We start from the raw sequence: 22,222 nt of genomic DNA on the forward strand, positions 1-22,222 counted from the left end.
CATTTTATATATTTATTTTTACTGCCTGCCAAAATGACGATTGAGGTATGTACATATCACAAACTGAGGTAAAGGAGCATTATATATGTAGATCTACAATAGCTCTACTCCTAAAATTATTGCATAACATACACATGTATTCTTTTAAGGACTACTATCCTTAGCAGCAGCACTAATAGTTATAGGCCTTTCTACACAAACTGCTCTATTTAAAATTATTCTCTGTTCACTCCGTCAGTGTTGAGGCCAATCAAAGGACACTGCTGTGTGTGCAAGAGTCTGTCATAATGTATCCCACAAGGGTTGGTGTGACACCAAATTACTTAGGATGGATCAAACCATCAGGTCACTCCCTCCAACACTAGAACATGTGAATAGCAAATCCAACCACAGTAATTCTTGCAACACATCCCCTTCTTTAAAATGTGTGTCTAACATCATACTTGTAATAATGATTGATTTAATATATTTTAATTTTACAATTTCTACAACACAATTAAAAACATGGTTTAATATTTAATATTTCCACATTGAGATTGAAGTTCATTAAATTTCATATGCTATTAAGGAACCAGTCTACACAGAGGCCTAAATACAAGACAGTTGGACAGTCAGACTGGACCCTTTGCCTGAATCTCATCATCTGATTGTCGGGCCAAGTAGTTGTATTGATTACAGCAGTGAGTCCCCCGGGAAAAATCACGAGTTGTGCGATCGTGTGCAGCTCTGTAACAATCCTCAGTGCTCCTACTATTTTGGCAGAGGAAGTGGGGGTCCCCGATTCTTCCAGCCCTCTGTGCTGCTCGATTAGTGTTTACTTCTGCTCCCCACTAATGGGGAACAGGCGGCCCAACCCTGCTGGAGGGAAGAGAGACCATTGAAGCCCCCCCCCCCCCCCCCCCCCCCCGGAGGTTGGAGATAAGGGGGTGCCCCTTGGCAGTGCCAGCCTGGTATTGCCCAAGGAGCACTTTGGCACTGCTCACCAGGCAGGGGCCTATTGGGGGTGATCAGTGGGGGGGGGACCCACTGCCACTTTGCATTGGGATCACTGGGAGTGGGAGAGAAGAGAGCGATCGGGGCTGGCCATCTGGGAGGGGGTGGGTCGGGGCTGGCTGGATGGTCGGGGTCGGGGGAGATCAGGTCTGGCCAGGAGGGGGAGCATACATAGGGGCGTCTGGGAGGCCAGCAATTGTGGTTGGGGGGGGGGTGGTTGGAAGGCCAGTGAAGGGGGAACTGGCCAGCGATCTGGAGGCCAGCAATGGGGGCGACCACTGCACATGTGCCAATCTCCATGCTGACAGAATGGCGCATGTGTAGTAGCCTGCTCAGCAATATGCTGCCAGCCTCTTACGTGGGAATAGGGGAATAGGCCTCGCCCACAGATTTTGAGTGATTCCCACTAGGGCACTCTGTGATGCACAGAGTGTTGGAGAAACATCCTGGAAATCACGCTTTAAAAAAAAGCTGGCGGGATTTACTCCCATTTTCCCGCACATTGGGAATTTGGAATTAGAATCCCAGCCAAGAATTCACAGAAAGCACAGAAATAAAACCAACTTTTGGACTTAGCCACTGCCTGTTTTATTTTAAATGCTCATCAATGTTCTTCCATGCCTGAGAGCATCAGCTCTCAATGGTATCAAGCTAACACCTACCGGTACCTCATCCAATGGCCATTCTTAATGCATGAACTGTGACAACATCTATTGGTAAGCTATTCAACCACAGAGGGATGGGCATCACAGTCAAGCCATCATCCACACAATACTGGAACAGTCAGGAGTCAGGACCCTGGCCAATCTTTCTATCTTAGGGCACTCAGGCAAAACAGTAGTACCCCACCTGTCACTCCTAAAATCAAATAACCCAGCACAGATCTGGAATTGGACTTAGATTATTCCTTCTTAGGTAGATGCAGATGCTTTACCAAATAATCTCTGAGGTATCAGAAAGAGCCTTGCTGATAACATTTTTATATTGAGCATTATTAATACTGAGTCATTCTGTAAGACATGTCTCAATTTAAAGGTCTATTACTATAAATGATGTTAATACCTTAATGGCATATATTATTGTTGCCAAGTTATATTAATTCTTGCTGATATTAAGCAGTGGTGTCACTCATATTAGTACTGCTGCAATGTAGGGGACATTTTGCAATTCCTGTTCTTGACTGAGGCTTTAGGAGAAGCACGTATTGAAATTAGGATGGGATGGATTTTTCGTACATTCCTTTTAATGGCAGAAAACCCAAAGGAACTGTTGATCTTAATGACCAAATCCCTGACATGCGCCAAATGTGCAAAGAAGCTCTATGTCACAAGAGCAATACTGTAAAACTTACGCTTGTGGGGAAAGTAAGTCCAGCACCCAATTGACCTGGATCCTAGATATACTTCTCATGTGTTCCTCCATTCATCACTTCAAATCAATGCCACTGCCAGTAACAGATCTGTATTTCAACCCAGTGATAAGCAGCTCAAAATATTTGCTTGACTTTGGAAAGGCACAACTTATGTACAGTGCCAACATGGACTGATTCCATGTTGTAACTTCTGTGTATTTCTCTTTACTGCTGAGTTTTCATTGTTCAAATGTGGGAAAGTTTCACAGACCCACTGTTAGATATTATTGAAATTACAGTGATGAATGTTAATGTTTGTAATTATTTGCAGATATTAAATATCAAGTATCAGTAACAGTGAGTGTTATTAATCATGTTATTAATGAGCTGTATATTAATAATAACAACACTGAAATGGACCCTACAGGATTGGAATTAAATGTTGTTAATCTATCTGGCCAATTCCATTATGAAAGTGATATCTTTCTCTTGGTCAACAGAGCTTTTCCTGGTGATCCTTCATCCCATTGCTAGTCCAATCTCTACTCATTGTTCTACTCTTGTGCTAATCCCATTCCCCAATACCACAATACAGCCCTGGTGCCCAATGCTAGTTCCACTCCCCTTTATGCTATCTTGGAGTGTAGCATCCATGAGTGAATGAGAAGCTGGGGAGGGAATTGAAATGTTGATCACTTGGTCCCTAATAGTGGGCGAGGTGGGGGATGGGGAAGAATTGTGGCTTGAATTGAGTTTAGCATGTGAGTGATGCTTCCTCCTGAGTAAGCATTTTATTTGATTCACTTTCTAAACATTCTTTGGAAATGTGGAGAAGGTGTATTTGTACATTGCCAACATCTGGTTACACCTATTGGTAGTCTCTTCTAAGACGTACAGTATTTAGCTCCTACTATGACTGGCAGGAACATTACCAGTACTCCACTTTGGGAGAGAGGCAAGGGAGGGTAGCTAAGTTTCCTACAAGCCTACTTATCTATAGATGTATAGGTGTCAATTTTCCACTGTTTCATAATGGAGTCAAGAGGCAAAATAGTGGACTTGAAGACCAACAATGTAATTGGGAAAGATATATATATAAATAAAAGAGCCATGAAGCTGTCATACCAGCAGCTGTAGCTCATTTGATAGCATTATCCCCTTCTGAGTCACAAAGTTCCAGGTTCAAGTTCCACTCCAGGCTGGAATACAAACATCAAGGCTAACACTTCAGTGCAGTATTAAGGGTGTGCTGCATTGTCAGAGTGCCCTTTTTGGAATGGACATCAAACTAAAGCCTGATCTGCCTCCTCAGGTGTTTGTAAAAGATTCAATGGCACCATTTCAAAGAAGAGCTGGGGAGTTCTCCTTGATGTCCTGACCAATATTTATCCCTCAATCAATATCATAAAAAATAGATTATCTGGTCATTAGCGCATTGCTGTTTGTGGGAGTTTGCTGTACTCAATTTGCTGCTGCATTTCCTACATTACAAAAGTGATTGCACTTCAAAAATACTTCACTAGCTGTAAAGCATTTTGAGATGCACAGTGGTTATGAAAGGTGTGCTATAAATGAAAGTCTTTCTTTCAGGCACCAAGTTTATTTAAGGCTGACTCTTTCAAGGTCATGTACTGACCTCTGGAAGAGGAATTGAGGCATAAACCACCCAGTGGAGGAGGGTTACAGGAAAGGTAAAGAAAAGAACACTAATTCCACCATAAACTTAAAAACTAGGGTGAGAACTACTCAACACACACTAGGGTATTTTTTTGTTCTATTCCAGCAAATTCTCAAACATTCAAAGGAAGATGTTAGTACTTGTCAGCAAGTCCAAAACTAGAGGCCATCAGCTCTCTTAAGAAGGATCAATCTGGGTAGCTATGATAGCTGCGGTCATCTTCCAGATTTTGACCAACCATGGGTGAATAATGCTTCCCTGTGGTCCCACCAGTAACAACAATTAGTTAAAATGACTTCCAAAGAATGAATGGTGAGCTACCTACCCTGCAGGGTGGGACAACCTATGTTCATGCAAAATGCATGGTTGATTCTATTAGATCCATACTACATGGGTGGAGTGTGTCCCAGACAAATAACACCCTAGTAAGTCTGCCAGATGTAGCATAAGTAAAGGGAGAGATACAAAAGGGTCCAGAGGGGCAATGTTTTCACACAGAGGGTGATGAGTGTCTGGAACAAGCTGCCAGAGGTAGTAGTAGAGGTGGGTACAATTTTGTCTTTTAAAAAGCGTTTAGACAGTTACATGGGTATAGAGGGATATGGGCCAAATGCGGGCAATTGGGATTAGCTTAGTGGTTAAATATAAAGGGACAGCATGGACAAGTTGAGCCAAAGGGCCTGCTTCCATGTTGTAAATCTCTATGACTATGACTCTAAATTCTGCACAGTTGCTAGATCCAAACCTGGTAGATGTGCAATTTCCTTTTCCACCCAGACCAGTGAAAAAGATCAAAACCAGCAAAATTTTGCCATCTGTTCTAAATGCAATTAATTCTAGCAGCCAGATCCACAAGAATTGGAGAGCCAGTAGGTGGCAAAGCAAATGAAAATGAGGTGGAAGATAAAAGCCCCAAAAGTTCCAAAACAAGGAGACACCATCAGTCATCCAAAGCTATGCATTTTGCAGTATAAGCATGAAAGAAGCCATGAGACCTAAAATGATTGCAGATGACACCAAGCGTAATGCGATGTACCAAAACATTGGTCTGTTCAGACTACATCTTGAGAAAAGACATCAAATTAAACATTTTAGAACTGCACCAGATGCAATAGAATGTTCCATGTCTTCTGCTGAATACCATTTGATTGCCTGCCATCACATCAAATGAAAAGAGCTGCCCATATACAAAGGTGGTTTTCCTACAAAAATGCGAACAAGAATGTCCAACTCAAAGGGGATTCAACCAGCATGAAAGACATCAACAAACTGCACTAAGAAGTGAAGTAAGGATTGCCTTGGAAAAAATCTGGTAAATAAATTGGTTGGATGAGGCAATAGCTCTCTTGGGTTGAACTAGAATAGCAGTGCCAAGGGATCTGAGACATAAATAAGAATATCTTATAAGAATAAGTACTATATGGAAATCCAAAATCAGTAAGTAGATTTTGAACAAATGTTGGATCCTTCAACAAGCTGACCCATCAGATGTAGATACAGCTAACGCTGATCAAACCCAAATTGCACATCATGTCCAAATAATAAACCCACCAAATGGGATTTTGATGACCAACTGATACAAACTGAGGAATTACTCAGTAACAAGGAGGACCCTGTAGGGCTCTGAGCATAGAGTTAATTGCAGAGATGATGCTAGGTAAAAATATAACAAAACCTTGCAAGAACAAGAAGACAGGTCATAATGAAAACTGTAAAACATTCAAATCTGGTGCAAGAAAAATGAGCAGGTAAAAAGGCCACATACAAATGGTTCTGATATTATACCTAAAAGACAGAAGATAGTTGGCAGATCAGGGTTTTCAACCACTTCAAAATTTCTTCTTATCAAACTGGAATTGGAAGATTGCTTTCCAACAAAGCTAAGTGCAAACTACATGACAGTAATCAAAAGATCCTTATTTACATAGGTCACAAGGACCAAAACAAACTGATAAAAGAAATAGAAAAGAGATTGAAACAGTGCTGAAAGGTACAAAATAGATGAGTGCAGCTGGAATGAATGGTTAAATATATAATGGTTAGCGACTTCCTAAACTTGAAAAACAAAACCACATTCCATTGATTCTATTATTCAAAGCAGTCACCATTCCAGAGATTCTTAAAGAAAGGTCAAACAATACTGATTTCAAGAGTGCTAAGAGGGTTCACTCAAGTAGTTGAAAATCTATGCACAGACAAAAGTACTGTTATAGAGGGGATAGCATCAAAATTGATTCCATCCATATAAAGGGGTGTTAAGCAATGCAGTCCACTATCACCATTATTCTTCAATATATCCTTGGACCTCCTGATATGCTAACTGGAACACAGGAGAATGAAAATATAACTGAACAATATGTTCATTGATTGCTCATCGCCAGTTTTTTGGATGATATAATGATCCTCAGCAACTCACATGCCGGAATGATTGAGAATCTTAAAAACATAGACGTTTTAATAAAGACGTGGGGCTCAATGTCAATAAAATACAATATTCTATTTATAAGTAAAAGAAAGAGTTTCCTGTACAATCTCCAAGAGAACCAGAAAATAAAAGAGAGCCATGTTAACTCGATACCACCAGGGTAACACAGAAATACTTGGGTGCACAAACAGGCCACTGGGCAAAAGTCACTGAAGACAAATGGGCAGTGAAACTCAAGTTTGTGGATAACAGGTCTGAAGGAAATTGAGCTGAAAGCATCAAAAAACCCACAAAATCCCAAGGATTTATTACCATCTACTCTGGCCAAAGTTTCTCACAATACATGTACAGAACTAGACAAACAAATAAGAAGGTTGATTAAGGAGTTACAACAAACCCAAACATGGTCACTGATGAAATCCTATCTGCAAGTAATAAAGATGGAGGCTTGGGCTTGCCCAAGTTGGAGATTCAAATCTGGTCTGCAATCATTCGCCAACTAGTATCCCTCAAAAACTCCAGGGATGCAGTCATCAGGGCTGGAAAGTTTACTGATATTCAACTATTTGCAACATCCAGAAAAACAGATTAATACCTAACATTGGAACTAACCATTAATCTTGTGTAAAGATTGGCTGTTACAACAGGAGATGAAATTGTTGTTAACGAGTTTAAGTACATGAGGAAGAAAGAAATAGAAGTTATTTTGATGGGATGAGATAAAGAGGAGTGGGAGGAGGCTTGAATGGAGCATTAACACAGCATGGATCTGTTAGGCCAAATGGCCTATTTGTGCTGTAGGCCATTAAAAGCAATGTGCAAACTAATCTACTGTGCTTCAAACACTTCCAGAGAGCTCCCCAAATGCCTAGTGGATAAATCCAGTGTGGCACTGAAGCACATTGATCACCTAATCTATGCTGAGTAACCCCATTGCTCATCATTATCCAATTGGGAAATCCACACATGTACAAGTTAACAAAGTACAGAATTAGGCTTGGCTGTGATGCCGCTCATTCAATTCACCTCACAATATTCACATGAAGAATGGTTTCTTAGATGCAATATCAGATAATGACAAGCAGTGCTAAATAAGGGAAAATTTTGTGCTCCAGGCCTATGGCAACTAAAAGCTGGACTGAGTCTGAACAAACTCATTCCATTTAGTGATCTTCATAGCCAATTTTTTTAATCAACATCCTCGGCAGAATTTAAATTCTGGTCCCAGAGAGCAAAGGCCTATGTCTAAATGAGTTCTCCCCTTTGTCCAAAGGTACATTACACCTTTGAAACAGTTTGTAAACTTTGCCACTATACAAGTAGGGGCTTCCTGCACATTCCAGATGAACCCATCTGACTTCTATCTTGCAGCACAATGCAAGCTTTCAGTGGCACAGCTGAAGGACCCACAAGACTGGAAATCCTAACATACTACCTCCTCCTCCACAACAGTGCACACCTACTAGAAGAATCAGAAAATTAAACACAGATTTCAATTGCCGTAGCAACAATCATTCGGCCTTTGCCCTTGTCCTGTCTTCCCTCCATCCGACTCCCTGGTGGATGTGAACTTGACTCAATTGATGTGGATGTGAACCTGGAACCAGCTGCTTCTGACAAGAGGCTTCTTCTCAGTGGAGTGGGCATGCTGGGGGGCAATCCCTCTTGTTTATGCACCGACGTGGCTGATTTATCGGAGGAATGGGTTCTACACCGATAGGAAGGCCTCCTCCTCAATTCTACCATCAAGTCACATTTCAGGAAATAAAACACCTCCTTGACAGAACATCTTTTCTCTGGATTGACGGCCAATAGCCTCTGAAACATCCGGAGGGCTCCGTCTGTGAATCTTTTCCACTGCGAGGGAAACCCATTCAACCGACCCCTCTGCCATCGCACAAACTCCTCATAGAATGTGTCAGACGGCATGGCAGCCTCCCAGGGAAAGTTCCCAGTCAACATGCAGAAGATCAGAACTCCAAAAGCCCAGACATCAATGCTGCAGTCAACTAGAAAGCCTTCAGTCCTGTTGGCCTGGCAGATCTCCGGAGCAGTGTACGGGATGGTTCCACTGATGCGTTTCACCCTGCAGCCAACCTTTCGTGTCATCCCAAAATCAGACAGCTTCACCCGTCTGCATTCCTTGTCGAACAGGAGGACGTTCTCTGGCTTTATATCCCTGTGAACCAGGCTTTTACTGTGCATGTAGTCAATAGCTAAACCCAACTGCTGCACGCAGCGCTTCACACTGTCCTCAGGCAGACCCACCTACACAGATAGACAAGAGATAATTAGGTGTGGCCAGTTTCAGTTTTCACCTCCCCAACTTTTAATCCTTTCAAGTAAGGTCATTAATTATTGTGCAACGAAGGGGACAGACCAGCACTTTAGAAACTATTCTCCATTTTTGGAGTGAAAATATTTCTAAACCAGTTCCTCAATTCATCGCTCAGTCCTTATCAAAGTGGTGCATCGCACAGAATGTCATCAGAGATTGAACTTCAATTTGCCTTAACAACTGATGTTGATAGAACTTGACAGTAACAATTAATGATTTTGCTGAACTCAAGTGCCAACTAGCCTGTGGACATTTCCAGGCCCCAACTGATGTTATAAGATGAAGGAATTTTCCATTCCCGACAGCATTTTCAACATAGACAGATGAAATATTTTATTTTTAAACAGTCTGATTTCCATTTGCTCTCGTCTAGTTGCATTTTCCTCCTCTATATGTTAATTCATGCCCCCTTGTCAGCCAGGATGACTGAAACATAAGTTACTTTGTACTTCTATTGACCGAGTTTACATGAACCACTAAGTCCTACTTGTCCAGTGGGATGGTCTCTGCTGACTGCACTGTAATCTCAAGGAGACGCTCCACAAAACATTGACCATAACATCATAAGACATAGGAGCAGAAGTGGGCCGTTTGGCCGATCAAGTCTGCTCTGACATTCAATGAGATCATGACTGATCTGATATGATAATCCTCAACTCTACTTTCCTGCCTTGTTCCCATGACCCTTGATTCCCTTACTGATTAAAAATCTGTCTATCTCAGCCTTGAACGTACTTAACGATCCAGCCTCTACATCCCTCTGCGGTAAAGAAATCCACAGATTCTCTATCCCCTGAGAGAAGAAATTCCTCCTCATCTCTGTTTTAAATAGGTGACCCCTTACTCTGAGATTATGCTCTCTGGTTCTAGACTCTCCACAAGGGGAAACAACCTCTCAGCATCTACTCTATCAAGTCTCCTGAGAATCCTACATGTCTCAATAAGATACCTCTCATTCTTCTAAACTCCAATGAGTTATGGCCCAATTTACTTAACCTTTCCTCGTAAGAAAATCCCTCCATACCCAGGATCAAATTAGTGAACCTTCTCTGGACTGCCTCCAATTTCCTTAGATAAGGGGACCAAAACTGTTGGCAGGAGTGGTCTAACTAGTGCTTTGTATAGTTTTAGCAAGATTTCCCTATTTTATTTGCCATTCCCTTAGAAATAAAAGTCAATATTCCATTTGCCTTCCTTATTACCTGCTGAACTTGCATGCCAGCTTTATGTGACCAAATCCCTCTGAGCTGCAGTCTTTCTCCATTTAGGTAATATTCAGTTCCTTTATTCTTCCTACCAAAGTGCATAACTTCACATTTTCCTACATTATATTCCATTTGCCAAGTTTTACCCACTTAACTTGTCTATATCCCTTTGTAAACTCTGCATCATCCTCACCACTTGCCTTCCCACTTATTTTGTGTCATCCGCAAACTTAACAATAGTACTTTCATTTCCCTTGTTCAAGTCATTGATATGCTGATACAAATGTGAAAGCCTCATCTATTGGATCAATGTTTTACAGAGAATCAAGGGCAAGATTCCAAATGCAAAGAGATGAATTGGAATTATGGGAACACAAAGATTCCATCAGGGCCTCAATGAGATCCAACACACCAGCACTGGAATTAACAGTACAGTGCAAATGGCAGCACAGTTATACCAAAACAACAGCCCCAGCACCTCATACCCTCACAATCAAACCCATGGGTCTGGACACACTCTATTACAATGAATGTTCCAATAAAATATTTTTCACAAAGGGGGAGTAGTGCCACAGTGCTAATGTCACTGGATTAGTAATCTAGATGCCCAGGCTAATGTGCTGTTCTATTGCAGCTGGTAGAATGTGAATTCAATTAATTGTGATTGAGTCACAGTTCAAGGGCAATTATGGATGGGCAACAAATGCCAGTGATTCCCACGTACATAGAATCCTACAGTGCAGAAATCCTACAGTGCAGAAGGAGGTCATTCGACCCATCGAGTCTGCACCGACCACAAACTCACCCAGGTCCTATCCCCATAATCCCATGCATTTACCCTAGCTAGTCCCCCTGACACTAAAGGGCAATTTAACATGGCCAATCCACCTAATCTGCACATCTTTGGAGTGTGGGAAGAAACCCACGCAGACACAGGGAGAATGTGCAAACTCCACACTGACAGTCACCCAAGGCCGGAATTGAACCCTGGTCCCTGGCGCTGTGAGGCAGCACGGCTAACACACTGTGCCACTGTGTCGTCCCATGAAATAATAAATTTAAAAAGAAAGTGTTTCTCACAATCCCTACCAATGCCCAAAGGATAACTAACCTCCATCTGATAAGAACTGCCTATAACATTTCTTTACTTATATTTTCTTCCTTGAAAGGATTCTGGAAATTGCTCGCCCCTCACCTGGGGAGGGATGATATCGAACAAATCTCCTCCTGGAGCATACTCCTGACCAAACACATAGCAGTCTTCAGTCTCAAAGACAATGTCAAAGACTTTGATGATGAAGGGGTTGGAGGAGAGGTTGTTAGTGACACTATACTCTCTCAAGAAATTCTTCAGCTTTGTTTTATTTTTGTTCAAAAACTTTAAAGCCATTTTGGTTCCTGCGGAGAGAAAAGAAGATGCAGTAATAAGAACAGGGCATGTGAGACTGACTCAGGCAGCAACAAGGATTGACTGTGAAGGGAGTAAAGAGAACTAATTGTCCATAACAAAACCCAAAGCCTCTGGGTGAGGATGTGCAGCAAGAGGCTCCCAACACTTTCTGCAATTGTCAGACTAGATTATGCCCTCAAATCACAGGAGTGAGGCTTGGACCTATAAATAGAAACTCACATTCTGTTCTTCTCTCCCATACTAACTCTCCGTCACAAACAGCCTGCCCCACTCTCAGATACCAGCTCTATCATCAGGTGTGCCACAGCTCACCCGGTTTCCACACTCATTTCACACTGGACACAGGCAGGAGATGATATTGGGACAGAAGTGATACAGTTTTCTTTTTACCTACTGTTTATGGGTAGAATTAAGTTCATTTTTACAAATAGTGTACGAGAGCTGGGCTATGGACAGACATTTATTCCCAACATGCAGCAATTTGCAGAATGACTGATTGTAATTAAGAGAGGCTCAATGTTTCTATGCAGCTCTTATTAAAAGGCATCACCTTCTCCAGGCTTCCATTCATACCATACAGTTTACATTTTCAAATCTTTGCTCTTTATTAATGTCAACTCTCAGTCTCGCATCGGTGACAGCCTTGCTCGGGGCGTTTTACCACTCAGGTGCCCGAGTTATTCCAGATGAAAGCACTGCTTTGGTGGGATTAATATAAGAAATCGATTGGGATTACAGTTGATGTGAGGTGGCTGAAGATGAGGGGGTTAAGTAAGGAAACTTCAGGGAGTGAGTTGTCTTTATCGGGTTAATCTCCAGCACTCCTCAGACTTAAGTCACGGCTGCAGACTCACTGCGAGGAAGCTGCTGACCTAGTTACAGTGTCCATCTTACATTGGTGAAAAATAGGCTAGTTAAAATTAGCGGTCGAATCAGCTAATTCATAACATAGTCAACAGCAGAGAGCTCTGAATGTACATTCCTAATCTCTGATGCTGTTTTTTTTAACGCTCAGGGAACTCTCTTGCCAGTTTCCTTTGTTGGTATTGTTGAGCATTCAGCTCCATGCTAAAGAGAGGCAGTGAACAACAGAGGTGAAGGCGAGAGTGCTTAGAATGGGTACTGAAGAGGTAGTGAAAGAAACGAGAGCGGCCCTCATTCCACTAAACACAAGCTCTTTGTAAGTGAGACACTGAATGCAGGACAAGTGCTGACTTCTTTACGTTCCTTGGCTTTCTATGAAATGCGCCATGTTGCTTAGCAACAATTGAACAGCAACAGGAGATTAAAAGTCGTTTCAGCTCAGACCGCTATTTGAGAACACTAAAATATCCCGGTGTTAAACTCAAACCCAAGCCAGAATACTGACCTTTATCCGTGTGCAAATGCAATGCACACGGACTCCGCACTCAAAACATTCATATCAGCCCACCTTCTCACACTGCCCTCAATACCGCCCCCCCCCCCCCCCCCAACCACACACACACGTCCCATCCCATCTTCCTATATCCACTGTTTCGCCATATCTTTCAAACACACCAAACCATCCCACCCTTCCACTTGTAATCTGCTCTCTGATTTGGGAGGGAGCGGGAAGGGGGATAGGCGGTGATGATACTCCACACAACCTGCGGAACAGACACGTTGTACATTGAAATAACCCAGCTCCAAGCATACCCAACATAAAGTCACTATTGCGAAACATGTTCTCGGACAGTAGATAAAAGGCAGACAGACAAGCAGCAACAAAGAGTGTGTTAGAGCAAGAGTCAAAGAGGCAGGCAGAGAGGCATACTTAAACACAGAGAAGCCATGGACTCAATTACTACAAGGTGTGTTGCCGCTTCCTAAATAGGCAGGAGAATGTGATGGCAGATATTGTAATAGTGCAGTAAGCACTGTCCAATCCCTGCAGGCTACTCTTCGCTTCTATCCTTTCCGACCCCAGGATTTTCTAGTTCCATTTTGTACTCAAACAAGACAAAAAATATTACTCTATTGGTGCGAGTTAAACAGGGAATAAATCTCTCAATCTTTCTGGTTTGCTCGCTGAAATATTCTGAACCATCTTTGTTCCTGGTCCCCTAGAGTCTCAATCCACCCATTCCCTCTTTTTCTACTGACAGAATTTATTCTTATCCTCCATTCCAGTCACTCTCCAGGCTGCTACCTTATTCCTACCAATTGGGAATAATCACTCCCCAATTGGGGGAGAGGAAACGTTTTGCTACAGAAGGCAACTCTAACCCATTGAAGCTCTAAAATAAAAACAGAAAATGCTGGAAAACCTCAGCAGATTTGGCAGCATCTGTGGAGAGAGAAACAGAATTAATGTTTCAAGTCCATATGGACTTTTAAAAAATGTTTAGAAGGAGGCCATTTGGCCCATCGAGTCTGCACTGACCACAATCCCATCCAGGTCCTATCCCTGTAACCCCACATATTTACCCTGTTAATGCCCCGACACTAAGGGGCAATTTAGCATGGCCAATCAACCTCACCTGCACATCTTTGGGGTGCGGGAGGAAACGGGCGGCACAGTAGCACAGTGGTTAGCACTGCTGCTTCACAGCTCCAGGGACCTAGGTTCGATTCCCGGCTTGGGTCACTGTCTGGAGTTTGCACATTCTCCTCGTGTCTGCGTGGGTTTCCTCTGGGTGCTCCGGTTTCCTCCCATTGTCCAAAGATGTGCGGGTTAGGTTGATTGGCTATGCTAAAATTGCCCCTTAGTGTCCTGAGATGCGTAGGTTAGAGGGATTAGTGGGCAAAATATGTAGGGATATGGGGGTAGGGCTTGAGTGGGATTGTGGTCGGTGCAGACTCGATGGGCCGAATGGCCTCTTTTTGTACTGTAGGGTTTCTATGATGAAACCAGAGCACCCGGAGGAAACCCACGCAGACACGGGAAGGATGTGCAGACTCCACACAGATAGTGACCCGGGTCGCTGGCGCTGTGAGGCAGCAGTGCTAACATTGTGTCACCATGCCACCTTCAGAGCTCTGTTCTGTTCATTTTCGAAACACGTGATGTTTACCCACAGCTGTAGCTCTGCCCAGTGGCCGGTGTGTTCCGTCCATATTCAGCACGCAGTGTCCACACTGAGTTTGAGGGCAGCCGGCACCGCGGAACTGTTTACGTGTTTGCCTGGAGTTACCTGCGATTTTGTGAATGACGAGCTCCACCTTGCCGTACGTTCCTTTGCCCAGTTCTCGGATGAAATCATAATGCTTATGAATATCCGAGGCCGATAGACTCCGCACCGCCATCGCCTGCATGTCCTGTGTGTCGCCCAGCATGCCATATGAGCTTCGAGTCAAGTCCTGCTCAGTCCCACAGACATTCATCCTAGCACTGGAAACAAGCCAAAAAAAAAACAAGCGGTTACTAAAACATCCAACTGCGGGAGTGGCCAGCACATGAAACATCTAAGCAGATTAAAGATTCCGCAGTGTGGATGTATATCTCAACCTTTCCTCATTTAAACTCCTTCAACTACAAGAACAATGTTATTCAGAAGAAAACTGACATTTCTAAGTGGATTATTTTAATTTTGGACGAGAGCCAGTCAGCCGCCCATTGAACATCGTCCCCGATTAGATTTCGCTTTGAAGGAAATGGTAGGAAAATTCAAGACTGATTTATAACGGACGGCTGATTAGATGCCTCCCCTCATTTCCCACCACCACTCAGTGCTGTAATGGGCCCCTGGCCTCCGATGATAATGGAATGAGATTGTGAACTATCCATCCAATAATAACACAATCTGGTTCTAATCTCTCACCCAAGACTTGCAACCTACTTCCTCCACTCTGAGAAGACGAACTTGCATGTATAAAGTTCCTTTCACAGCCACATTGGGAGTCACAGCATTTGTACCCCCTCCTTACTTGGCACAGTCCAGATTGGGAACTAAACGAAGCAGGAGCTCTGCAACCTGACCAGGCAAGTCTCTGATCAGGTCCCAGCATCACGCAGCCATGTGGGGGTTTCAGTCTCCAATCGTTTCTTAAACGATGCCGAGGTCTTCCTGGAAGCTTGTGTCACATTGACCACAATGTAGGCGACCCTACTGAAAGACAGTGCTCCGTCACCACAGCCTACATGAAGCTCGGATGTCTGATAACCTTTTTTTGTCCACTGAACAACAGTGTCCACAAAAGATGAAACCACAAGAAAAGTGCAGTTCGGAGAGGGGCGGGCTGCAGCTGAAAGCGTCGGCACACAGGAAACATTTTATCTCGGTCAAATGCAGGTACAACAACTTCATATGAATGACTTACCACCAAAAAAGCAGGTCAGGTGCGGTGTAGTGGCATGAGCTGGAGCCCTTCCATCTGTCTCTCTCTTTCTCCATTTCACTTTCAATCTCTGAGGACGTGACATATTTCTATTCTTTGCGTCAGCCAGGTTCGTCGAGAGTATTTGAAATCCAGCACATTCATCAACCAGTAACCGATTTAATCAGCTCCATTAACAGCTACAGCGTTTTAGGAGCTTTCCATTTTCTTTAACCAGTTCTTTGCCTCTTCCCATTTTTTTCTCCCTCGCCTCCTAAGACACTGACTCAGTATATTGAAGTACAGCTCCAGGTACTGGCTACTCTCCAACACCATGCTCAATGGCTGTCCATCAGGCGTAAACCTCGACAGTGCAGTTCAGCGGGAAGCTCAAGACTGTTCTCACCCACCTTGTAGACACACACATACACACACACACACACACCAACAGGGAGCCCACGCCACTGTCCCAGCTAACTGAGAGCACACTTGGAGCCTTCTGATCTGCATGGCTCCGTGGATGCCATTACCTACCGCAAAATCCTTTCAGTCTTTGATACTGGCAGCATTTTCTTTCAGAATCCCTCCGTGGATTCTTGTCCTCTGCTCAAATTCAGAGCTACATGTCCAACATTTGCATCACTGCATTCCTGCTAGTTTGTACACCATTGTATTATGTGCACACTGAGCTACAGCGAAGTTCGCCCAAATTGATGTTAGACTACAGGCACTGCGCATTAGTGGAAAACTATTTAATTCAAAGACAAATGTGATCTTTTTTCCCCAAGAGAGTGGGGAATGGGATTTGGGTGATCTGAAACATGCCATCTGGTAAGTGAAGCCTGCGGTGCTTGGGAGGAGTAGGCGACTTTGGACCAAAGCCCTCCACCAATAGGAGTTTCCTCACCTCGTGTCTGGGTCTGTGTTAGACTAATTGACAGAGATTGATTGCGGTGATTAGTCAACAGCATCATTATATCATTACAGGATAACAGACGGTGAACGAGATGGATCGTGGTCTTTTTACATTTAGTTGTTCCTGTTTGAGTGGCATCGAGAGATGGAACATGCCCAGTGCACTGGAGGTAATTAACCGCCTGGTTTCAGAAACACCAGGCAACTATCTCAACTAAAGTCTATGAAATCAGCTCATTTCCACCCAGTCTGGCAGAGAGATGCGATATCAGGGCACTTAGAGAGGGAAAAGAAGTTAGTGTCAGGAGCAAACCCCAGGAGCAAAAAGCCAGCAGGGTCATCAACAAAACGGTGAAACAGACAAACCAAGGTGGGAAAGACATTGTTTACACTTATTCTCTGCACACCCAGAGGTTTCCCTCGATCAAATCCTTTACCAGCCATGTGCAAGCCACCAGGTACTTCCAGTAATCAGACATCCTGGACGATTTCACCAGCTGTAAGTGGGTATTGCGTTTAAATCTGGTGGCAAAAAAGGGCAAACATAAGTCAAAGGCGACCCTTGAATCGTTGTTGGCCCCTGTTACACAGCATTGGCATTGCCAAAGGACATTTTTGACCGAGTGTACAGGCCAAAATGTGCCATTGTAAAACTACACAGTCCCAGAGACTCCAATGCAATCGATAAACCTCACAGCTTCTTAGACCAAGTCTTGCAGCTGCCTGGACCACTTGCAACATGGACCATAGTCAGTAACTGGACACCCAACCCCAGCGCTCAGGACCACAGCAGTGTCAAGGGGTCAGAGATTCAAATCCTTGAAAGGTAAATTTAGGATTGAACAACCTCGTTACACAAAAGCTGGGCCGGCAGTCTATGGGGAAGTGGAAGTGGAAAAAACCCTTGAACGCTTCAAGAAACAGCTGGATTATGAACAGAGATTTTGCACTGCAACCTCCAAAGAGACGTAAAAAAACACATTAAGAATAATTTCCAAGCTAATTTTCGGACAGTCAGTCAAACCGTAGGAAGAACCCGTTGCATAGGCTAAAGAGACTTGCACTTCATAACCTGAGGGCATCCCGAAACATTTCACAGCCAATTAAATACTGTTCCAAGCGCAATCAATGGATAAAGCTTGAATGGAGAAAGCTTTATAGGAAACACAGCAGCCACTGAGTGTACTGTAAGGCCACACAAACACCAATAACAAACAATCAATTTACTGGTTTCAGGATAAACATTGGCTCAAGACATGGAGAACTTTCCTTCCAATAGTGCCCTGGGAATCTTTTACATTCGCCTGAAAGGGCAAATGGGATTTTGGTTTAATATTTCATTTGAAAGATAGTGCAGCACATCCTCAACCTGGATGTTACACATGTTTCCTGTTTGAAGTTCCAATCCACAGTGCTCTGATTTAGAGAGGAGCGTGCTACCACTGAGCCACACCTTTGCTCTCCGCAGGACAGAAACTATACAGGCGCACACACTGTTTCACATTCCCGCCCCGCACTCACCATACACACCAGCACACACTCTAGACTGATACATGACGGCACGGTGGTTAGCACTGCTGCCTCACAGCTCCAGGGACCTGCGTTCGATTCCCGGCTTGGGTCACTGTCTGTGCGGAGTTTGCACATTCTGCCAGTATTTGCGTGGTTTTCCTCCGCATGCTCCGGTGTCCTCCCGCAGTCCAAAGGTGTGCGTTTAGATTGATTGGCCATGCTAAATTGCCCCTTAGTGTCCCGGGATGTGTAGGTTAGAGGGATTAGTGGGGTAAATGTGTGGGGTGCTGGGGATAGGGTGGGATTGTTGTTGGGCCGAATGGCCTCCTTCTGCACTGTAGTATTTCTATGACATTACTCATATCTTTAAATCTAGTCAATGTTGAAAGCTTCGGATGATACACTGGTTTACAGGCAGTTTCAGAGAATATCTTAAGATGAAGAAACATTTTTCTCACAAAAATCCACCTTTAAGAACTGTACTTCTCTGGAGTGATCAACAGATCCCCAACCTGCACAATATAGTACAAAAGCAGATGACTGCGGATGCTGAAGTCTCTCTCCACAGATGCTGTCAGACCTGCTGAGATTTCCCAGCATTTTTGTTGTTGTGGTGCATAATATAGTGACTGTACTTGGTAAATACTGACCAACAAAACCAGTGATCAGGGAGATCCCAGGTTTTACTGCTGCCTTTGCGTTGATTATATTGTTCAAAGGTGAAGAACGAGGATGTGTGGAGCTGCATCCCTGTATTCCAGTGCGGAATCAGCACGGTCAGAAGAAGCAGGAACAGGGCTAACATTCAGAAGGAAAACTCTCAAGTTAGAAAGGGAAGGGATTAAAAATTCTCGCCCATACGACAGGCAATTCAAACACTTGGAGTTGTCTTCCGACACACCAGAAAATACAGAAAGCAACTGCAACTTTAGAACGTCTCAAACATTAACAGGAAATCACACCTCTTCAAACATCCAGAATTGTTGGCTGTTCCAGGCCACCTGTATTAACGGAGACCGAGTTCAAACTGAATAAAAACATTTGATATTAATGTCACAACTCTGAAATACCCTGGAGTGATTTCAAGCTTTATCCAATGGAAAGGACCAGTGAGGACCAGGGATCTAAACCTCAGACAGAGTTCTCCCTCGTACCTGCTCCCAAACAGTTACATCAAAGGTGCTTCTGCCACCGCTCAAGTGGCAGAAAACAGGTTCGCTTACCCTGTGTGGGTCTGGTTGTGATCCCGGACTGCACCCTCTCCGGGCGTTCAGACTCACCTGCAGCTTCTGGACACCTGAGCCGCTTCCTCATGCTCCTTCTCCCTCGGCTCTTCCAGCCTTTCCTGTTTGTTGCCCAGTTGGAATGTGGGAGCTTCCTCCCCTTGGGGTGAAGTGTGAGATTGCGATGAAAGGGGGAGTAGGGACGAGAAGAACAGGGTAGCTGGACTGCAGCCCCCCCCCCTCCTTTATTCACCGCTGCTTGGTCACTGAGCAAGTCTCTACATCACATCTCAGCTGCAGTCCTGTAGCGGTTCCTTTGTCCTTTGTTCCTCTAACGCTCAGTCCTTGTTTCTATGTCAGGCTGTTCTGCTCTTCCTCCTGAATTCCAGTTCTCTCTCTCTCTTTGCTGGGATAAAGCTCAGATTCTTCCCGCCCTGTTTATTACAGGACGGCTGCTGCCTCTCACGCTGCTGCTACTCCACTCCCTGGCTCTGTCCCGGGCTCACCGCTCATTCACTGATATCCCGCTCCAGGCTGCTCCGCCCCACACCCGCACAGCGCTGGGTCCTAGAGTCCATCCCAGCCAATGCACAATTTCCCACCTCCTTCACACAGTTCCCACCTAATTCCCGTTGCTTTATGCCAGAAAACATAAACAGTATCACAATACTGAAATCAAAACAGAAGATAGTGGCGATGCTCAGCAGATCTGGCAGCAGCCAGATGGAAAAACAGTTATTTCAGTTCCAAAACCTTTCATCAGAACTCGGAAAACCTTTCCTAACTCTTCAGAAGTGTCACTGACGTTAACTCCGTTTCGCTCTCCACAGATGATCCCAGATCTGCTGAATATTTCTAGAATTTTCTGGGGGGAGGGGGATTCCAGATTATCAACACCCATTGTATTTTGCTTTTGTACCGCATCACTGTACAGTATTTAGGCCATAAAACCATAAGACATGGGAGCAGAATTAGGCCACTCGGCCCATCGAGTCTGCTCTGCCATTCAATCATGGCTGATATTTTTCTCATCCCCATTCTCCTGCCTTTTCCCCATAACCCCGATCCCCTTATTAATCAAGAACCTATCTATCTCTGTCTTAAAGGCACTCAATGACCCGGCCTCCAGCTTTCTGCAGCAAAGAGTTCCACAGATTCACCACTCTCTGGCTGAAGAAATTCCTCCTCATCTCTGTTTTAAAAGATCGTCCCTTTAGCCTGAGGTTGTACCCTCTGGTTCTAGTTTTTCCTACTAGTGGAAACATCCTCTCCATGTCCACTCTATCCAGGCCTTGCATTATCCTGTAAGTTTCAATAAGATCCCCCCTCATCCTTCTAATTTCCATCCAACGAGTACAGACCCAGAATCCTCATCCGTTCCTCATACAACAAGCTCTTCATTCCAAGGATCATTCTTGTGAACTTCCTCTGGACCCTTTCCAAGGCCAGCACATCCTTCCTTAAATATGGGGCCCAAAACTGCTCACAATACTCCAAATGGGGTCTGACCAGAGCCTTATACAGCCTCAGAAGTACATCCCTGCTCTTGTATTCTAGCCCCCTCGACATGAATGCTAACATTGCATTTGCCTTCCTAACTACCAACTGAACCTGCACGTTAACCTTAAGAGAATCTTGAACAATGACTCCCAAATCCCATTGTGTTTCTGATTTCCTAAGCATTTTCCCATTTAGAAAATAGTCTATGCCTCCATTCCTCCTTCCAAAGTGCATAACCTCACACTTTTCCTCACTGTATTCCATCTGCCACTTCTTTGCCCACTCTCCTAACCTGTCCAAGCCCTCCTGCAGCCCCCCTGCTTCCTCAATACTACCTGTCCCTCTACATATCTTTGTATCATCTGCAAACTTAGCAACGGTGCCTTCAGTTCCTTCCTCCAAATTGTTAATGTATATTGTGAAAAGTTGTGGTCCCAGCACTGACCCCTGAGGCACAGCACTAGTCACCGGCTGCCATCCTGAAAAAGACCCCTTTATTCCCACTCTCTGCCTTCTGCCAGTCAGCCAATCCTCTATCCATGCCAGGATCTTACCCTTAACACCATGGGCACTTAACTTAATTAACAGTCTCCTATGCGGCACCTTGTCAAAGGCCTTCTGGAAATCTAAATAAATCACGTCCACTGGTTCTCCTTTATCTAACTTCCTTGTTACCTCCTCAAAGAACACTAACAGATTTGTCAGACATGACCTCTCCTTGACAAAGCCGTGCTGACTTAGACCTACTTTATCATGCATTCCAAGTACTCTACGATCTCATCTTTAATAATGGACTCTAAAATCTTGCCAATGACCGAAGTCAGGCTAACCGGCCTATAATTTCCCATCTGCTGCCTCCCTCCCTTCTTAGACAGCAGTGTTACATTTGCTATTTTCCAGTCCTCTGGTACCCTTCCTGCCTCCAGTGATTCCTGAAAGATCACCACCAATACCTCCACAATTTCCTCAGCTATCTCTATATCTGGGATGTAGTCCATCTGGTCCAGGTGATTTATCCACCTTCAGATCTTTCTGTTTCCCCAGAACCTTCTCCTTAGTGATGGCCACTACACTCACCTGTGCCCCCTGACTTTCCTGGAACTCTGGCGTCCCACTGGTGTCTTTTCCATGAGGACTGATGCAAAGTAACTATTCAGTTCCTCTGTCATTGCTTTGTTTCCTATTATTACTTCACCAGCCCCACTTTCCAGTGGTCTAATGGCTCTTTTTGCCTCTCTCTTACCTTTTATATATTGAAAAAAAACTCTTCCTTTTTTTTATATTACTAGCTAGCTTACACTCATATTTCATCTTCTCCCCCCTTATTGCTTTTTTAGTTGTTCTCTGCTCGCTTTTAAAGGCTTCCCAATCCTCTGGCTTCCCACTAATCCTT

At 44.0% G+C, this 22,222-nt stretch overlaps 1 protein-coding gene across 1 annotated transcript; it reads right to left on the minus strand.

Annotated features, from left to right (window-relative positions):
* Window positions 1-7,926: 7,926 nt before the first annotated feature.
* On the minus strand, window positions 7,927-21,959 carry LOC144510435 (serine/threonine-protein kinase SBK1-like). Its single transcript, XM_078239882.1, has 5 exons — window positions 21,907-21,959; window positions 17,057-17,116; window positions 14,557-14,753; window positions 11,186-11,388; window positions 7,927-8,715 (listed from the first exon to the last, which is right to left on the minus strand). The coding sequence occupies exons 1-5, from the start codon at window positions 21,957-21,959 to the stop codon at window positions 7,927-7,929; spliced, it is 1,302 nt and encodes a 433-aa protein (XP_078096008.1).
* Window positions 21,960-22,222: the final 263 nt, after the last annotated feature.

The sequence above is a fragment of the Mustelus asterias genome, chromosome 23, assembly GCF_964213995.1.
Source record: "Mustelus asterias chromosome 23, sMusAst1.hap1.1, whole genome shotgun sequence".
Classification (NCBI taxonomy): Eukaryota; Metazoa; Chordata; class Chondrichthyes; order Carcharhiniformes; family Triakidae; genus Mustelus; species Mustelus asterias.

What these genes read in the sequence shown, in the direction of transcription:
- LOC144510435 (XM_078239882.1), bottom strand. Translation starts at nt 21,959, where the DNA reads ATGGAAAAGACACCAGTGGGACGCCAGAGTTCCAGGAAAGTCAGGGGG. An exon ending in AGGATGTCTGATTACTGGAA is followed by an intron (nt 14,754 to 17,056) that starts GTACCTGGTGGC and finishes GCTTGTTTCCAG; the next exon opens with TGCTAGGATGAATGTCTGTG. An exon ending in TCGATATCATCCCTCCCCAG is followed by an intron (nt 8,716 to 11,185) that starts GTGAGGGGCGAG and finishes CTATCTGTGTAG; the next exon opens with GTGGGTCTGCCTGAGGACAG.